Source organism: Bos taurus, chromosome 15, assembly GCF_002263795.3.
Source record: "Bos taurus isolate L1 Dominette 01449 registration number 42190680 breed Hereford chromosome 15, ARS-UCD2.0, whole genome shotgun sequence".
Taxonomy (NCBI): Eukaryota; Metazoa; Chordata; class Mammalia; order Artiodactyla; family Bovidae; genus Bos; species Bos taurus.
In genome coordinates, this window is record NC_037342.1 from 39812528 (window position 1) to 39830263 (window position 17736).

Genomic DNA, 17736 nt, shown 5'->3' on the forward strand with positions numbered 1-17736 from the left:
CACTCCTTGAACTCTCCAACTATTCCCTAGTTTTTCTTGCCCTTTGCATCTCTCTCTCATGGTTGCAGTCTGTGTCCAAGGCCATCCTGAATTGTTGGTCAAGTCTGTCCTGGCTCAGGCCAGGAGAAACTGTAGATGAATAGTTTCACATTGGTGCCAGTGGCTTTAGGACAAGTTCACAGTAGACAACAGGTTTAAAAAAAAAATCTAGATCAGTTCTAGGATAAAGTCAAAAGAAGAAGATATAATTTTCACTGGATATGACTTTCTCAGGGAGACAGTAAGTGGCAAGGAAAGATGATGGGTCACGGGGTGGAGAGGGGGGAGACTGAGACTAACTGAGGAAGGACAATGGGCAGAGGAAATCAGAAAAAGGAAGAATAATGTTTTGCCCTTGATTTCCTTCAGCTAAAAAAAAATAAAACTTAGAAGGAAATGTAATGAAAATAATCATTTCTAGATTGTACAAACATGAATGTTTAATATGTCATTCTCTGTACTTATTAACTATTTGTCGTTCAGCAACAAAAACATCATAGTTAATTTTGATGGACACGCTCAGTTAATGGCCATTCCTTTAAGAGAACCCAGCCTTTAATAACCTAAGTTTTAAATGCTGCTATTGCAAAGTTTCCATGTACACGTTCCAGACATAATAAGAGTGGAACTTTTAAACATAATTTGCTGTTTAGAAACAATGAGTGAGAAAGAGGACACAGCAGTGGAGAGGACTGAAGTGGGGACCAGCCAGTGATGACAATAAGGAGGGTTAAGTGCTGAGAGTGGGGCCCCCGGGGTGCTTGGTCAGCTCCTGGTCCAGGCCCACACCTCCCTCCCTCTTACAGTAGCCCCTGAGTTAGCCTCCCTGCCGTCAGCTTTGCCTCCCTCCTAGCTGTCCTCCGAAAATGGCTGGAGGGATCCTTTCCACAGCATGGTTGTGAATGACCCCGGCATGCTCCCCAGGCTCCTCACATGAACCTCACTCCTCCTGCCTCATTCCTTGCTCCAGCTAGATGCTGTTCTTCATGGATCCCCAGCCCCCTATTCTCTGTGGGAAGTCTCTGCCTTCCTTCAAGCACAGTTCTAAGGGCACCTCCTCCATGGGGCTTTCTCTAATTCTCCCACACTCAGAATTAATCATTCTTTCACTGCTCGAACTTTGCACCACTCTGTTAAATATCTACTGCAGAGTCCCCTAGCTGGAGACAATCCACTGGGAATCTTGTATTTTCCCCAAATGTGGCCAAAAATAACAGAAAAGACGAATGTTCTTCGGGAACAGAGACTCTGCTTATTCAACTTTTCAGGCCCAACTAAAGGGTCTAGAACACATAGGTTCTCAATGGAACAGTTACTGGACTGCACTAAGTAATCATTTCTGTGCTTTTAAAGCTCAAATCTACATGGAAATCTTAAACTTCTACTAAAACCTTTTTTTTTTTTAAGCAGAAATTAAAGTCCACACATTTCGGGGGTGATCTGGCTCACAAACAAGCACTTTGAGAAACACTGCATTTAGCAAAAGCCTAAAGCCGATCTCTGAAACTCATCCTAACAGATTTTCAGGAGTGTGACTTCTGTAGCTAGAATGACTCATCCGTGAGATTAACCACTCTCTCCCCAGCCTGTTTCCTGCAAAAGAATATGGCAGAATAGGCTATGGGACTCAGGAGATGTGGGCTTTCAGTGGGATCCCCAAGCTGTCTGGTATAAAGAAAGCCAGAGGAATGGCTGAAAGGGATGGCCCTTTCCTTTACCTTCTGTCTAAAGCAGTGGGTTTTCAAACTTTATTCAATAGAACCAGCCAAAGAGGCTGCTGCTAAGGATGAGAGAGTGAGCATTTTAATTAAAACAGCTTTTACATTTTCATATATTGAAATTTTCAAGTAAGATTTCAATTTGAAATGTGAATTTTGCTACTTTAAAAAGGCTAGAAAATCATTAGCCTAAAGAATTCTCCCGCACCCTTCTGAGGAAAGTCAAGACAGGCTCACAGGCAGGAGGGCGCCCTGGAAGTCACACCCGGCTCTGGCCCTGGCTACGAGTAAACTGCTTTTTCAAACTCCGAGGGAGGACAGAAATGAAACTTAACTCCAGTCTTCATAGGAGGGCCACAGGCCTGTCTACCCCAGAGAACAGAAATCCTTTGACTGCTGAGCATGCAGAGAAATGGGGAGGGGCCTGGCTGGGCAGGCGCAGCAAGGACAGGTCCTGAGATGGTCAGTCAACAGCCACCTCCTCCAGGAAGCCTGGTCACACCACCTCAGACAAAGCAAGGCCCCTTTTGTGGGTCTGGATATTTCCTGCCATCCCCACCCCTGCTCAGAAGCTCTCCTTTTTGCCTATTGGGATGACGTCAACTTTCAGCAGTGAGTTTATTTGGGAGGCCAAGAAGACAGAGGCTATCAGCCTGACTGCACCAGGAGTTTGGTTAGGATGTTCATCCCTGCCTCTCGTGACTATTAGACTCCAGAGCTGAACAAGGAAGTGCAGATCGCCTGGGGAGATGTACCTCTCCTACCAGGCTCATGGGGCTGAGCCCACTTCCCAGGAAGGGCTGGTTAGGAAGATGAAGGAGAGCATCTCTAGCATAAAATGCCCGTAGGAGATGAGCAGCAACAAGGAAGGCAGATGACAGGCGGCCTTATTCTCCTCGGCCGTCCTGACTCCCTCCAAGTGGGGACGCAGGGGCTCTGCAGCTAGGAACGCACCTCGCCCCTGTCTTACTTATTATCAGCACAGCATCAATCCCAAATTAAGCCTACACTGTTTCCACCAATGGCTAAAAATTTAAAAATCATCTTATGTCTAAAATGTGGAGGCTGAGGGATTATGGGAAGCAGGGGCTGTCTGCCCAGCTCCAAGGGGCATGAGGGGTGGTGACAGGTTGTCTACCCCATATACTGGCATGAAGCCTGCTGCTTAAAAACCACTTCAGCCTCTGCCGGATGAAACCCCGTCTGAAGGAACAGTGGCTTAGAATTCAGAAAGATCTGAGTTCAAATTCTGACTTGGCCTCTTCCTACATTGGGTGGCTTTTGGTGAGTTAACTGAACCTTTGGAGACCTGGTTTCCTCAATAGTATTACTCAAAATCTGAAGAACGGAACTCACTTTGTAGGGAGCTAATGCGAGAGAACACACGAGGCTTTGCGCTGCACTAACTCCTTCTTTCATCCCCAGACTCGGCAGACACGGTCCATGCAACTCGTCCCTGGGATTCCCTGCACGTTTCCCTTTGGCTCTCTCTGCTAGCACTTACCCTACAGTGCCCTGTATTTCACATTCCCATCTCCACAGCCAGCTCTATGAATAGAGGATTGGTTGTTAGCTGCCCACCATGATGAGCGCCATGCCTGGAACACTCAACTGGTATTAGCTGATGGGAAGAACAAAGGCCTCCATTTTTCCCAGAATAATGAGGTAGGCAGGAAGGAGACGAACTGTAAGAAGATGGAGGTGGTTCTTGGAGCTGAAATGCCGAGCGCCTTGCTACCCCACTGCCTCTGTTCCTGCCTCCCCCTCGTGCCTACTCCAGAGGAAATGGCCCAGCGCTGGCTGAAAGTGGGAAGAGGTCATTTTTTTTTTTTTTTAAAAGAACAAATACAACTGTGTGTTGGTATGTATGTACAGGCATAACGAAACGGCAAAACTCTTTCCACGGAGGAAGATTTGTAAAGTCCCCAAGAGAGAAAAAGAGTGCTTGTGGAATCCCATAGTGATCCCCGCTGACCAGGAGAGCTTTATCCACCATTTACAGGGCTTTCGGTCTAGGGCTGTGTGCCCTGGTGAGCATACGGGAACCACGCAGTGCAGAATAGAGCAACTTATAACATCGCAGATCGGAAACACAAAGTTGGTGTCTGTAAACTGCTTTGCACATCATTAATCCATTAGAGAAACTAGAAACAGAGTGAGAACTTGAGCAAACACTGGGGTAGTTACATCCATATAGAAAGGACTGCACCTTTGGTTAAAAAGCAGGAGCTATAAAGTTATTTTAGTCTTCCAACTGCTCAGCCAGTGCAGCTAAAAGCCAGCCACCATCAGCCACACGTGCGAGCGAGCCAGCATGCTGCCCACTGCAGAGGGCACACCGAATGCGCCTTCCTGGTCACTAGTCCTATTCCACAGCCAGCCTTGTTTGCATTTAAAAAGTTGGAGGACTTTGGAAAGAGTCCTGGCTTTCACCATTTAGGGCTGTGAAATTACACTTTGTTCTTCAGCTTGGAACAAACATACACATTTACTTAATATACGGGGAAAAAAAATCAAAACAGAACCAAGAACAGGCATGGTAGAAAGACAACAATATGGATTATGGATTCGTTTTTATTATAAAGCTCCTCCATGCAAACTGTAATCCCTTTGCATTTCTAAAATAGGACATTAGGGGGGAAAAAAGAGTCATGTATACTTTACTGCAAACCTTGCAAAGGGAGAAAACAAGAGAACTTGCATTTTAAAATTGTCCATGCCTCTGTTTTTGCTATGAAATATATTTTAAAACACTAGGAAATGAGGCACATGAAGAAAAAAAAATTAAATTCAAGTATAAACAGAATTGCAAACATGGATTTGATCAAAAGCTTTCTCATCTCTAAGATCCATCTTTTGTTTTTTAAGGCCTCACCTCAAATTTCTGTTTTAATTAACAAAGCCACACACTTAAAAAATATTATTAAGAAATGTGGAAGAAATCTGGCAGAAAATATTCTCTGTTGGAAGAACACATAAAAAACTCCATGAAGAAGATGTATTTTTCATAAGTATTGAAAATACATCAAAAACACAAATTTAAAATAATTTCTAAATATTTCAAAAAGTAATTTCATGATGATCTCTTGGAAATGATTCATGTATAATTTCTACACCAACTTTGCATCTCTTGGACTTTTTTTCCCTCTCTTAGCTCAGTGCTTCTTGGTAGGTATTTGAAGACTGAAAAAAAAAATGTTTCTGTGCTAAAGTTATCAAGACTAGCTCTCTGCTGCATTTGCATTGTTATTAGGGGGACACACGCGCGCGCGCGCTCACACACACATGCGCGCACACACACACCACACACTCTGAGCTTAATGTGAGGCTAGTACAGAAACAGAGAGATTAGACACAAAGAAATGTAAACAGCTCTCACATGCGAGGAAACTAGGTTACCAGAATCCCAGCACCAGGCATTCACCAGTCACCATGGAAAACAGGAAGTGAGATGCATAGCAACCACAAGCCAAAAAGCAGGAAAGCGCATACCTTTAGCTTGGAATGAAAATCACGAGATTTCCTTCTGGCAAGAACCTGAATGTGACTAGACACCTGCAGGGTAGGGGAAGGGAGGAAAACAAAGGAAAAGCCTGTAACCATGGAGATGAAAAGCCCCCTACAACTGGGCAAGCCAGACGTACCTTAATGGCGGCTTGAATTTCTCGAACTTTCTTTCTTGCTAAGACCTGTATATGACTAGACACCTACATTGTTCGGGTTTATGAGGGGAAACAAAACAAAACAAAACAAAACAAAAAAAGGAAATCAAATATAAAATCGCTACTCCTTGGGAGGGTTTCAGGGTGGGGGGTGGGGGGGAGGTTATTTGCATCTCAACAAAGCTCTGCAGTTAGGAATACACAGTCCCAGCCAGACACCAAGCCCCCAGCGCTGCTCTAAGCTTTTCAGACTGGGTCATCACTGCAGTGACTGGATTCAGGATGAAAGTTGAAGCTAATATTAGTTTTCTCACTCAGGAGAAATCGCGGGCCACGGGATGAGAGGGGGAGAGTGGGGTTGTTTTCTTTATAAAATTTAAAAGGTGGGGGTAGAGGTAAACGAAAATATTTATAGCTTCTCAGTATCAGGAGGGAAAATCCCTTTTTCTCAATTTAGAAGAGACTATCCATAAATTAGCACATTCTGCAGAATCAAAAAGCTGAAGCTGTCGGTTGTATTCTGATCTCATTAAGAGCTCTGGATTCTGTAGCAAATGTTAAAATAATACTGACATGTAAATTAGATCTCAAAGAGAAATGGAAAGACCCAGTTAGCAGAGCTTTTTTTTTTTTTTGCCCTTATAAATATCTTTAATCCTTCCACTCTTTTGGGTATTGACTGGGCGCCAAGTGGATTTGCATATTATTACAAAGCGAAAAGTGTGAATACAGCCAGCCAGCCATCCTGTTAAAAATCTGGGTTGAAAAACCACACGGATTTGCTGAACAACAAATTCACATTGGAGAGGTATCACCAACTGCTGCCTAAAAACATCCCCAGGATGCCGGGGTGTGGAAACCGAGCCAAGCCAGGCTTCTGAAACACAATGATTCCACTGGGTAAACAAATTTGCATCTCTTTCAGCAGGACTTGGTTAAATTTAGAAGCCTCCCCTCACTGAAGGGGTTGGACACATGACCAGAGCTCACAGATCAGCAGACAGCCCAGGTCCAGGACTTTCAGTATGTTGGGAATTAGATTTGTCTGTTTCAGAAATTTAGAAGCTTCCATTTAGAAGTTCAGCGACTTCGACTGTGAGGCCATTACTTGATTTCAAACACTCTAGTGAACTTAAAAACAGGCTTTATGATAATAACTGATCCGCTTATCTCTAACTTTGTTTTCCAGTATCAATTATCATTTTTTTCTTTCTATTGCTTTTACATTTTTTTTTTTAAAGTACGGAGAAGCAGGAACTCCCCCATCCTCTTCACCTCTCCATCCAGCTCCTGCTTTCACCCGAATTTTGTTTTGATGTGATCCACTGGCTTGCTGTGGGCCACAGAAGGGGAGACACCCACTGAACAGACAATGCCCTGCCTCAGAGCACTGGCGGGAGGCCACCTGCCTCTGTGCTGACTCAGCAGTGGGCTCCCGGCGGGGGCACCGGGGCATTCCCAGGGAAAGCTCTCCCCGTCATAAACACTCAGAAAAACAACTCATCACCCAAGCAGAGGACTGGAATCTACTGCTCAGGGTTTCACAACTGAGCTCGCCTTTTGGTTTGATTATAAGTTTTTAAAATTCATGCCGAATCAGGCAGCATAGTCAACACTGAAACACATATTATAAATATTTCTTTTTTTTCTTGTTGAGAACTCACCCATGAGGTAGGTTTGATTTCCCTCCCCCTTTTCCATTTCTTTTTTTTCTGCTTTTCATTAAATGTTAATTTCTCATCCATTCCAGTTCTGAACTGGGTCAGAGGTTTGGGCTGCTTTACATCACAAGGAGTGAAGCCCGCCACAGCCCTGATAGGAGGGCAGAGGAAAATTCCTGACCCAGTGCTGCACAAAGGTATTTAAGTTGTAACTTCATTTCAGTCACAGCAGCTACTGACAAAAAGCCATAGCTTAAGGAGCAACAGTTCCCTGGACGCACATCATTCAGCCTCATGTTCTGGCCAATGCTCACAGCTGCTAGTGTTACTTTTGCAGTGAAATGATGACTAATATGTAATTGTTCCAGGATTTTACAATGCGCAAAATCTCAAAATTTCATGACTTGCAAAGTGTATCTGCACCTGCAGCTTTTACAATGTTTGCAGATGCACAGTTTGGGGAAGAAAATTAAAGATTTAGAGTACAGGAACAGTTCATACACTGTCCTTAGCAGTGAAACTTTTCCATATGTGTATAGAAGGAACTCCAGAGACCATGGAATAAAAGGTCACTGGAACGAGGAGCAGTAAAAACGGAGCCAATTTCAAACACCTACAACACTGACGTCCTTACAGGGAACTCCGGTTGGGGGCTCCTAGGAGCCAAAGCACAGACAGCCACTGCAGCCAAAATGCCTCCGTGGGCCATTCGCTGACATGCATAGTTTCCAGGTCGGTTATTTTACCTGTTTTCTGGTCCTCGTCTTCCCTGTCCTGAGTTTGATGTATCTGGCTATCAATTCATTCCTACCTGAAAGAAAAAAGAATTTACAATAAAGTGGGTTACTTTGGTGTGTGAGTGGGACAGGGGTGAGGTCTAAAGAGCCTCTGAATGCTAAGACTAGAATTCAGAATCAAGAATTTTTAAGTTGTATCTGTAAGTTTATTAATGTTAGAAAAATTAAAAGTATAATTTTTGCAGAAAATATTTACTAAGGGAAATTAGGAAGAAGGGAATTTAATCATGAACTACAATCAGCAATTAAAATGTGCCTTTTGTTTGTTTGCATGCTTGTCCCTAAATGGATGGTCACTTGTATAAACAAATTCAAGGCTTAGTGTGGAAGTACACAGACGGGCTTCCGTTCTGGTTTTATTGTTCATAGCCATTTCTTCTCACCCAGGTTTCTACTCATCGTTAACTCCAGTTAGTGTCATTATATTGGAGAAGGAAATGGCAACCCACTCCAGTGTTCTTGCTTGGAGAATCCCAGGGACAGGGGAGACTGGTGGGCTGCCGTCTATGGGGTTGCACAGAATCGGACACGACTGAAGCGACTTAGCAGCAGCAGTGGTAGCAGTGTTATTATAGCCATGAGAGGATGAACTGCTGTGACCACAGAAACACAAGGGAAAGAAGTTACAGTATGCAGGCAGATAGCCCCCAAAGGTAGTCACTGAATCAGTAATAAACTATACACAAAACTGTCAGTGGGAAGGAAAAAAATGACTCAATCTTTTCCATCCTTCAAAACTTTGGGGGGAAAGTGCCTTAAAGTATAAACAAATGTCTCTTGTCCCTACTGCACCAAGACACGAGAAATCTCAAACAGATGACCTGAACTATAATATAAATGGGAAAATAAATCCCCAAAGCCAAGTGGGGAAATGCATTACTAATACTACATGAAACAAAAATGCACTTATACAGGACACATGGGTCCAGACTGTCACTTTAAGCCTAACAGTACAGCTAGTGGTCTGATTTATGTGTACCGTCTCACTCTCCACATACTGCACAGCTGAAGATAGCAAGAGCTTTGGTCTCGCCCCCAAGGTCTCCCCAGCACATGGCACACTGCTGGGCGCACAGAAAGAAAAAATGAGACACTAACACAGCCTCTGGTGAAAGGGAAGAACTGCATTCCTCAGAACTCCCCAGCAGAGAAAAGAACTGAAGGCTCTGGTGAGAGGGTCTTGATGAGAATCTTGCCTAATAATTCAGAAAACCTCTCCCATTGCTGCCTAGAACATTCCTGGAATGATGGCTCTGTTCTCCACCTGCCTGTGTTAGGAGTGTGCAGAACACAGTCACTGCTGGAAGGCAAAGGAATTGTGGAATCTTGGGGCTGCAAAGTACTTCTGAGCCACTCTTTCTCACCTAAAAGTCTGAGTCCTTACAGAATGAAGGAAAAAGCCCATTCTGCCTTAAAACATACAGAAAGATAAAAAGACCCTCCTTATTTGAGGTTTTGTGTAAATTTCACCCCCCAGATTCTTTTGTATCTCTTAACAAGAAGAAGGTTAGTTCCTAATGCACAGAAATTTCTGACAGCTTTAAGGTCCTCCAGCAGCGCTTTATCCAAGCTAAACCTTTCCTGTTCTTTTGTTATCTGTGGCAAACTTTGGAACACTCCCACCTCCATCCTGTGACCATCCTTTGTCATTTCCTTTCATAGCCTGGAGCCCAGAACTATAGTCACCTGCCTGGTCCTAAATACCCATCTTTGTTGATGTAGCCCAGCACCGCACTAGATTTGGGGGGATTACAATAAACTGTCAACTGAAGTCAATTAATTCCAAGGTCTTTTTCATATGAGCTACTTCTCAGATATATCCCTACCTCTGTTCCTAGTCTTTTCGTGCATAGTTGGGATTTTCAGATCCAAATACAAAACATTACATTTATTTCTACTGCAGTTCATTTTGTTAGATAAAGCCTATCGTTTCCACCTTCAAGTCGTCAATCCTGGTTCTGTGACTGACTGAACTTACTCTTTAACCACAGGAAAAGGACCTCTAAATTCAGTTCTGAGGATTGCTTCTCAAAGCATTCTCTTTCAACTTTTGAGAACTACCAATATCCCCTGTAGTGTCATTGGGTCTACTTCTCCATCTCTCAGATGGTTGTACAGATTTTGCAATTTGTGTCAAAGGCTGGCTGACAGCAGAGCCCAGCTAGGAGTGCCTAATTACCAGAAGTCAGACCTAAATGACAATGTCTGCAGAGGGGCCAAGCATCCTCCAGCTTGGGGCCTCACCGTGCACCCTGTTCAGGGCTGAGTGGCTGGGATGAAATAAATCTAGGGCTCTGAATTACATGCAATTTCATCTGAACCTTGTCCAGATGGCAAAAACGCCTCCTGGCCCCAGACTTGCTTATTTTTCTCTGAAAGCAGACAGAATAGCTTGATCCAAGTGGCCTATAACTTATATCTCCAGTTTTTAATTTCTTATGGCATTTGGTCGAATGAATGAGATCAGCCCCCTGGAAGCCACACTTGACTGTACACCCTGTGGTTTATGCAGTGGCATAAACAATGTCAACTTATACTTTGATTAAAGTGCTTCTAAAAATCACTACTTCTACAAGAGGCCCTCAGTGAGCACCTACTACGTGCTGAGCATGACGCTACGTCGTATCGTGCAAAGTCTGTCGTGACTCTCACGTCCCCGTTCTTTACATGAGCGAGATCTCCTTTCAAATTCTATGTTCTTTCAAACCATGCTTCAAGCCAAGAAGAGTAATTAACTTGAGGTTGCTGTGTGTTTCTTCTTGCCTCATCAAAAGGAATATTGCTGATTCAAATTATAAATTCAAATTCCACTAATACCAAACATCTACCGTGAACTCAAAGCGTAACGTCAGTCACTTTATTTTATGTGTTGTTTTTTTAAAAAATGATTCTAAGGGTGGTTTTGTGCAGATAAACATTAGTCAGGTTTACTTGGCTTTAAAATGTTTATTTCATTTGTTTATTTTTTTTTTAATGCCCTAGTTTTTCTTTATGTTTTCAATTCGACTTACATATCCTATAATTTTTATAACCACTTTCAAAGGGCCACTGGTTTAATATTTGGTCCATTTTACAAACCTAGTTAAACTCCTTCAAACATTTAAACTATGTACCTAATCTATAGTTAATTTAATTTTTTTAAATATTAGAACTCTTTAACTTACAAAACCTTCCCTTAAACTCTTAGAAACCTAATAAATTCTCTTGAGTGTGCCAACATTGCTTACAAATCTAGTTAAGACTTCAACCCTTCCCCAAAATCAAGTCTAAGTCAATTACTTCATTGCACATTTTAATTTGGAAATACAGACTAACCTGTTATATGAGCCAAACTATTTTAAATACGCATACTGAAGAACTCATATTCACAAATCCTTAAGATAAAAATATAAACACTATGGTATTGATTATATTAAAAATTTTATATTCTAAATCTTACCAGAATTATAATATGCTTACTCTTTAAGGGAACAAGTATGTCATTCCAAATGGTTTTGGAGTCTCTTTCCAGGTGCCTGGTTCTGAATGAATTCTTGTTAGCAACCTTCATAGGACATTCTGAGCCCTATTTGTATTTCCAGAGCATGACCCTCCAAATGGTGTGGATCCATACAGTTCAAAGCCCTAGATTTGACTCACGGTACTAAGGTACAGAAGGGATTCCCAGGTGGTGCAGTGGGGAAAAATGTGCATGCGATGCAGCAGACCCAAGAGAAACAGGTTCGAACCCTTGATCTACCTCAGTCAGGAAGATGCCCAGGAGTAGGAAATTGCACCCTGCTCCAGTATTCTTGCTTGGAAAATTCCATGAGCTGTGGCCCACGATGGGGTCCCAAAGAGCGAGACACTGAGCACACACACACGACAACAACTGAGGTGCAGAATGCTCCAACCAAGGACAGGAAACCCAGAGACACAAAACATCACTGATGTGACTGGTGGTGGGACTCTGGTCCACACAGCAGTCTTGTTTCACAGCCGGGAAGAATGCAGGACATTAGAAATGTTAACCCTCATTTTCCTCTCACTTCCAAAAAAACACTCACGTATACACACAACCATGGAGTAGGACGTGGCAACTCACTCCAGCGTTCTTGCCTGGAAAATTCCACAGGAAGAGGAGCCTGGTGGGCTACAGTCCCTGGGGTCACAAAGAGCTGGACCCGACCGAACACAAGCATGTATACGTACACGGTGGTGCTGGTCCCATAAACCTTACATGACAAAACTGACTTTCAACCAAGTTAACTTGTATCATGATATTCCTAAACTCTTCCTCCAGTCATGTGGGAACCATCTCTCCTTTGTGTCTTACATGGTGCCTGTCTGATGTATCCAATATTTAAAGACAGCCTAGTCTGCTGTTCATAAGGAGTTCACTGTCCAAAACAAGATTGCTAAGATCGCGGAGATCAGCTCGACCAGTCAGCCAGCCACTGAGAGTGGCTCTTAGCAACACATGTGGGTCACCAGTCATAAACAATTCCATCAATCTAGAAAGCCTTTCCCAAAGTTCTGGAAGAGAAGCTAGCTTTTAAAGACAGATTATACTTTCTCCAGCACCCCACTGACTGTATAACCCCCCAGGCACCTCTGTCCATGGAAGTATCCAGGCAAGAATACTGGAGTGGGTAAGCCATTCCCTTCTCCAGGAGATCGTCCTGACCCAGGGATCAAACCCTGGTCTTCTGCATTACAGGCAGATTCCTTACTGTCTGAGCCACCAGGGAAGCCCTTTCCTCCAACATTTTATTATGAAAAATTTCCAACATACAGAAGTCTTCCACAGAGACAGTTTCACAGTGAACACTATATACACCCATGACTCAGACCCTACCATTCACTTTTTCTACATTTGCTTTATAACATGTCACTCCACCTGTCCATTCTTCTATCCATCCACTGAGCTAACTTGCTGTTTTCTGTTGTTGCTGTGTTTCAAAATAAACGGCAGGCATGATCACCTCCCTACATCCTTCAGTGTGCATTATCATTAACTAGAGTGATAAGCCTGATTTTGACAGGCAGAATGGAGGGGGTAGGGTGAAGATCCTTTTAGACAAAGGAAGCAGCATTAAAAAAATATACAGAGGAAACTGCAGCTTAAAAACCAGGCATGCTGATCTTCAAGCCCCCCTTGACCACTGCACACTCTATCTTTCTGAGCCCAGAAATCTCTAGATTATACATTCATGGTATCCACAACTAATTTCCTTCATTCTTCTTGATGCTGTGGCTGCTTACTCACTTCAGTCATGTCCAACCCTGTACACAATGGACAGCAGCCTGCCAGGCTCCTCTGTCCACGGGATTCTCTAAGCAAGAGTACTAGGGTAGGTTGCCATGCCCTCCGTCAGGGGATCTTCCCAGCTTTCCTGCAATGCAGGCAGATTCTTTACCGGTGATTCGCCAGGGAAGCCCTTCTTCTCTGTTCAGTTCAGTTCAGTCGCTCAGTCGTGTCCAACTCTGCGACCCCGTGAATCGCAGCACGCCAGGCCTCCCTGTCCATTACCAACTCCCAGAGTTCACCCAAACTCATGTCCATCAAGTCGGTGATGCCATCCAGCCATTTCATCCTCTGTCGTCCCCTTCCCCTCTTGCCCCCAATCCCTCCCAGCATCAGGGTCTTTTCCAGTGAGTCAACTCTTCGCATGAGGTGGTCAAAGTACTAGAGTTTCAGCCTTAGCATCATCATTCCTTCCAAAGAAATCCCAGGGCTGATCTCCTTCAGAATGGACTGGTTGGATCTCCTTGCAGTCCAAGGGACTCTCAAGAGTCTTCTCCAGCACCACAGTTCAAAAGCATCAATTCTTTGGGGCTCAGCTTTCTTCACAGTCCAACTCTCACATCCATACATGACCACTGGAAAAACCATAGCCTTGACTAGATGGACCTTTCTCTGTAAACACCTGTAATAGCTTATAGAGCTGAGTGGCAATGTCACACTTCACCACTAGGTGTCACTGTACTACAGCTCCTCTGTAGCGCACAGTGCCCTTTAGAAAAATGCACACTGTATCACAGCTTTAAATCTGAGATGCTGCAGCTGCAGCCGCCCTTGCTTTTCCCACAGGCAAGAGGCAGCAGCAAAAACAAATACACCCTGACCTGTCGCTTTATACTGTGATACTCACCAGGCGCAGCGATCTAGTTTTTATTTCCTTTTTCCTTTCTCCTAAATAATATAACACAGTTGAAAGTGAGGCCATCATTGGCTTCTCCAGCCTCCCAGATTGCCGTGAAATTTTGTGCTAAAGGGGCAAGAGAGGCAGAGATGCCAGCAAAAAGGCATGGAGTTTGTGCTGTGCTCGTCTTACCCAGGGAGAAAGCTGGTTAACGTTGTTGTGGGCTTGGGTGTAATGGGATGTGGCCTCAAGGTCATGTTTGAGGCACAGCAAATGCAGGGTCTGTGGCTAGAAATTGTAGCCCAGAGACACTCGGCTTTAACAGTGTAAGAGCCACTTTGTAATTGAATGGAGTCAGGGAGCCACAAAGAAAGAAGCAATAAATGGAACCTCCTCTTTCCTGGTTGCGGCCAGTCTGAAGGCAAACACATATCCTGGTCTGGGGAAGAGGCTTGCACTAGGGTACCATATGGCCCACTCTTTGCCGGGAGGACAAGGGAGGAAACCCTACACTTTTTCCCATGTTGAAAGAATGAGAATCAGAAAGAACACTCAAGCTTCTGATTGCTATACCAAAGCTGTTTCACACAGGCACCGGTGCTATGGTTGTAGCCATCACATCTTCCACACCCCCTCATAAACCCTAACTTGGCCCAAGGGCACTGTAAGACTGCTTCTCGTTAACAGCCCGAGATGCCTGAGCTCTGTACCTGACTACACAATTGCTTTCACAGCCTGCATCTCCTTGTCCATTACAATATGTGAGGATTCTGCCTACATCTCAAATGCCTTGTCCTTCATCAGTCTTCCAGCTGCAAGTGGCTGCCCCTTTCCCTAAACACCCACTGCCCTTGACCCCGGTCTCTTTGCTGCTGGTTCATTTGTTTCCCCCTGCCCTCTATTCAATCATTTTGGCACATGCCATGGCTCCAACCAGATCATAAAGTCACTCAGAACAAGATGAGGGAATTCCCCAGTGGCACAGTGGTTAGGACTCCCCACCCTCATGGCCAAGGGCCCAGGTTTGACGCCTGCTCAGGGAACTAAGATCCCATAAGCCGAAAGCACCAAAAACAAACAAACAAACCCACTGGCATTCATCTTTTCTTCTGCCTCCCCATCCCAGGCAGCTCAATATTTATGGAATGGATTGTCATTAGGAGCATAAGAGGCAAATGACACCAAATGATCAGCTGCTGCTGAGTCACTTCAGTCGTGTCCAACTCTGTTGCGGCCGCATAGATGGCAGCCCACCAGGATGCCCTGTCCCTGGGATTCTCCAGGCAAGAACACTGGAGTGGGTTGCCATTTCCTTCTCCAATGCATGAAAGTGAAAGTGAAGTCACTCAGTCGTGTCTGACCCTCAGCGACCCCACTGACTGCAGCCTACCAGGCTCCTCCATCCATGGGGTTTTCCAGGCAGGAGTACTGGAGTGGGGTGCCATTGCCTTCTCCAGAATCATCAGCAGAAAGTAGAAAAAGATGACCTAGTGGGAAGAAGCAAAGAAAGATGCCTTCTACAAAGTGATGACACCGCAAGGCAGCAATGCCCAATGAGGCAACGATTGACAAAGGACTATCTTGGGCCAGGAGAGATAAGAAAGCCTTCCTAACTGAACAATGCAAAGAAACAGAGGAAAACAACTGAATGGGAAAGACTAGAGATCTCGTCAAGAAAATTGGAGATACCAAGGAATATTTCATGCAAAGATGGGCATAATAAAGGACAGAAGCAGTATGGACCCAATAGAAGCAAAATGTATTAAGAAGAGGTGGCAAGAAAACACAGAAGAACTATATAAAAAAGATCTTAATGACTCAGATAACCATGATGGTGTGATCACTCAACTAGAGCCAGATATTTTGGAGCGCGAAGTCAAGTGGGCCTTAGGAAGCATCACTGAGAACAAAACTAGTGGAGGTGATGAAATTCCAGCTAAGCTATTTCAAATACTAAAAGATGATGCTGTGAAAGTGCTGCACTCAATATGTCAGCAAATTTGGAAAATTCAGCAATGGCCACAGGACTGGAAAACGTCAGTTTTCATTCTAGTCCCAAACAAGGGCAATGCCAAAGAATGTTCAAAATACCACACAATTGCACTCATTTCACATGTCAGCAAAGTAATGCTCAAAATTCTCTAAGCCAGGCTTCAATAGTATGTCAACTGAGAACTTCCAGATGTTCAAGCTGGATTTAGAAAGGGAGAGGAACCAGAGATCAAACTGACAATTTGATCATAGACAATTGTCTAGACAATCGTAGACAATATGTCTAGACAAAGTCATAGACAATTTCTATGACTGGATCATAGAAAAAGCAAGAGAATTCCAGAAAAACATCTACTCTGCTTCATTGACTACGCTAAAGCCTTTGATCGTGTGGATCACAATAAACTGTGGAAAATTCTTAAAGAGATGAGAATATCAGACCACCTGACCTGCCTCATAAGAAACCTGTATGCAGGTCAGGAAACAACAGTTAGAACTGTACATGGAACAACAGACTGGTTCCAAATTGGGAAAGGAGTACATCAACACTGTATATTCTCACCCTGCTTTTTAAACTTATATGCACAGTACATCATGCAAAATGCTGGACTACATGCCGTGGAGAATTCCATGTACTGTATAGTCCATGGGGTCGCAAACAGTTGGACACGAATGAGTGTCTTTCACTTTCACAAAGCACAAGCTGGAATCAAGATTGCTGGGAGAAATAGCAACCTCTAGCAATACTGTTAGCAATATCTAACAACCTCAGATATGCAGAGACCACCACCCTTATGGCTGAAAGCGAGGAGGAACTAAAGAGCCTCTCGAGGAAGGTGAAAGAGGAAAGTGAAAAAACTGGCTTGAAACTCAACATTCAGGTAACGAAGATCATGGCATCCGGTCCCATCGCTTCATGGCAAATAGATGGGGAAATAATGGAAACAGTGAGAAACTTTATTTTGGGCTCCAAAAGCACTGCAGATGGTGACTGCAGCCACGAAATTAAAAGATGCTTGCTCCTTGGAAGAAAAGCTATGACAAACCTAGACAGTGTATTAAAAAGCAGAGATATTACTTGCTGACAAATGTCCGTATGGTCAAAGCTATGGTTTTTCCAGTAGTTATGTATGGATGTGAGAGTTGAACCATAAAGAAGGCTAAATGCCAAAGAATGGATGTTTTTGAACTGTGGTGTTGGAGAAGACTCTTGAGAGTCCCTTGGACTGCAAGGAGATCAAACTAGTCAATCCTAAAGGAAATCAATCCTGAAGATTCATTGGAAGGACTGGTGCTGAAGCTGAAGCTCCAATACTTTGGCCACCTGATGCAAAGAACTGACTTATTTGAAAAGACCCTGATGCTGGGAAAGATTGAGGGCAGGAGGAGAAGGGGATGACAGAGGATGAGATGGTTGGATGGCATCACCGACTCAATGGACCTGAGTTTGAGCAAGCTCCGGGAAATGGTGAAGGACAGGGAAGCCTGGCGTGTTGCCATTCATGGGGTTGCAAAGAGTTAGACATGACTGAGCAACTGAACAATAAATTCTTAGGCAAGATTCCATGAGATAGTGTTAAAATACTTTCCGGCCATGGACCCCTCTGTGTGACCTGAGGCTCATATTAAAGGAAAAAGAATCTTAGCACATTAAAGCCAACAACCAAAAAGCACAAATGTAGAGTACACTGCAGGAACCAGTGTCAGCAGTGAGGGAGAGGTCTACAGAACATGGTTAGTGA

General features: G+C 43.9%; 1 protein-coding gene across 12 annotated transcripts in view; it reads right to left on the reverse strand.

The window, feature by feature from the left end:
• Positions 1-17736, reverse strand: part of TEAD1 (TEA domain transcription factor 1) — a 274482-nt gene that overhangs the window by 71663 nt on the left and 185083 nt on the right. For 8 of the 12 annotated variants that reach the window (XM_024975797.1, XM_002693050.6, XM_010812533.4 and 5 more), the window contains 3 exons: positions 7827-7891; positions 5402-5464; positions 5250-5312 (listed from right to left, as the gene is read on the reverse strand). In XM_024975797.1, the coding sequence (XP_024831565.1) occupies positions 5250-5312; positions 5402-5464; positions 7827-7891 (191 nt within the window). The remainder of the gene's footprint in view (positions 1-5249; positions 5313-5401; positions 5465-7826; positions 7892-17736) is intronic. The other 4 variants (XM_024975801.2, XM_024975798.2, XM_024975800.2 and 1 more) reach the window with 3 other exon arrangements.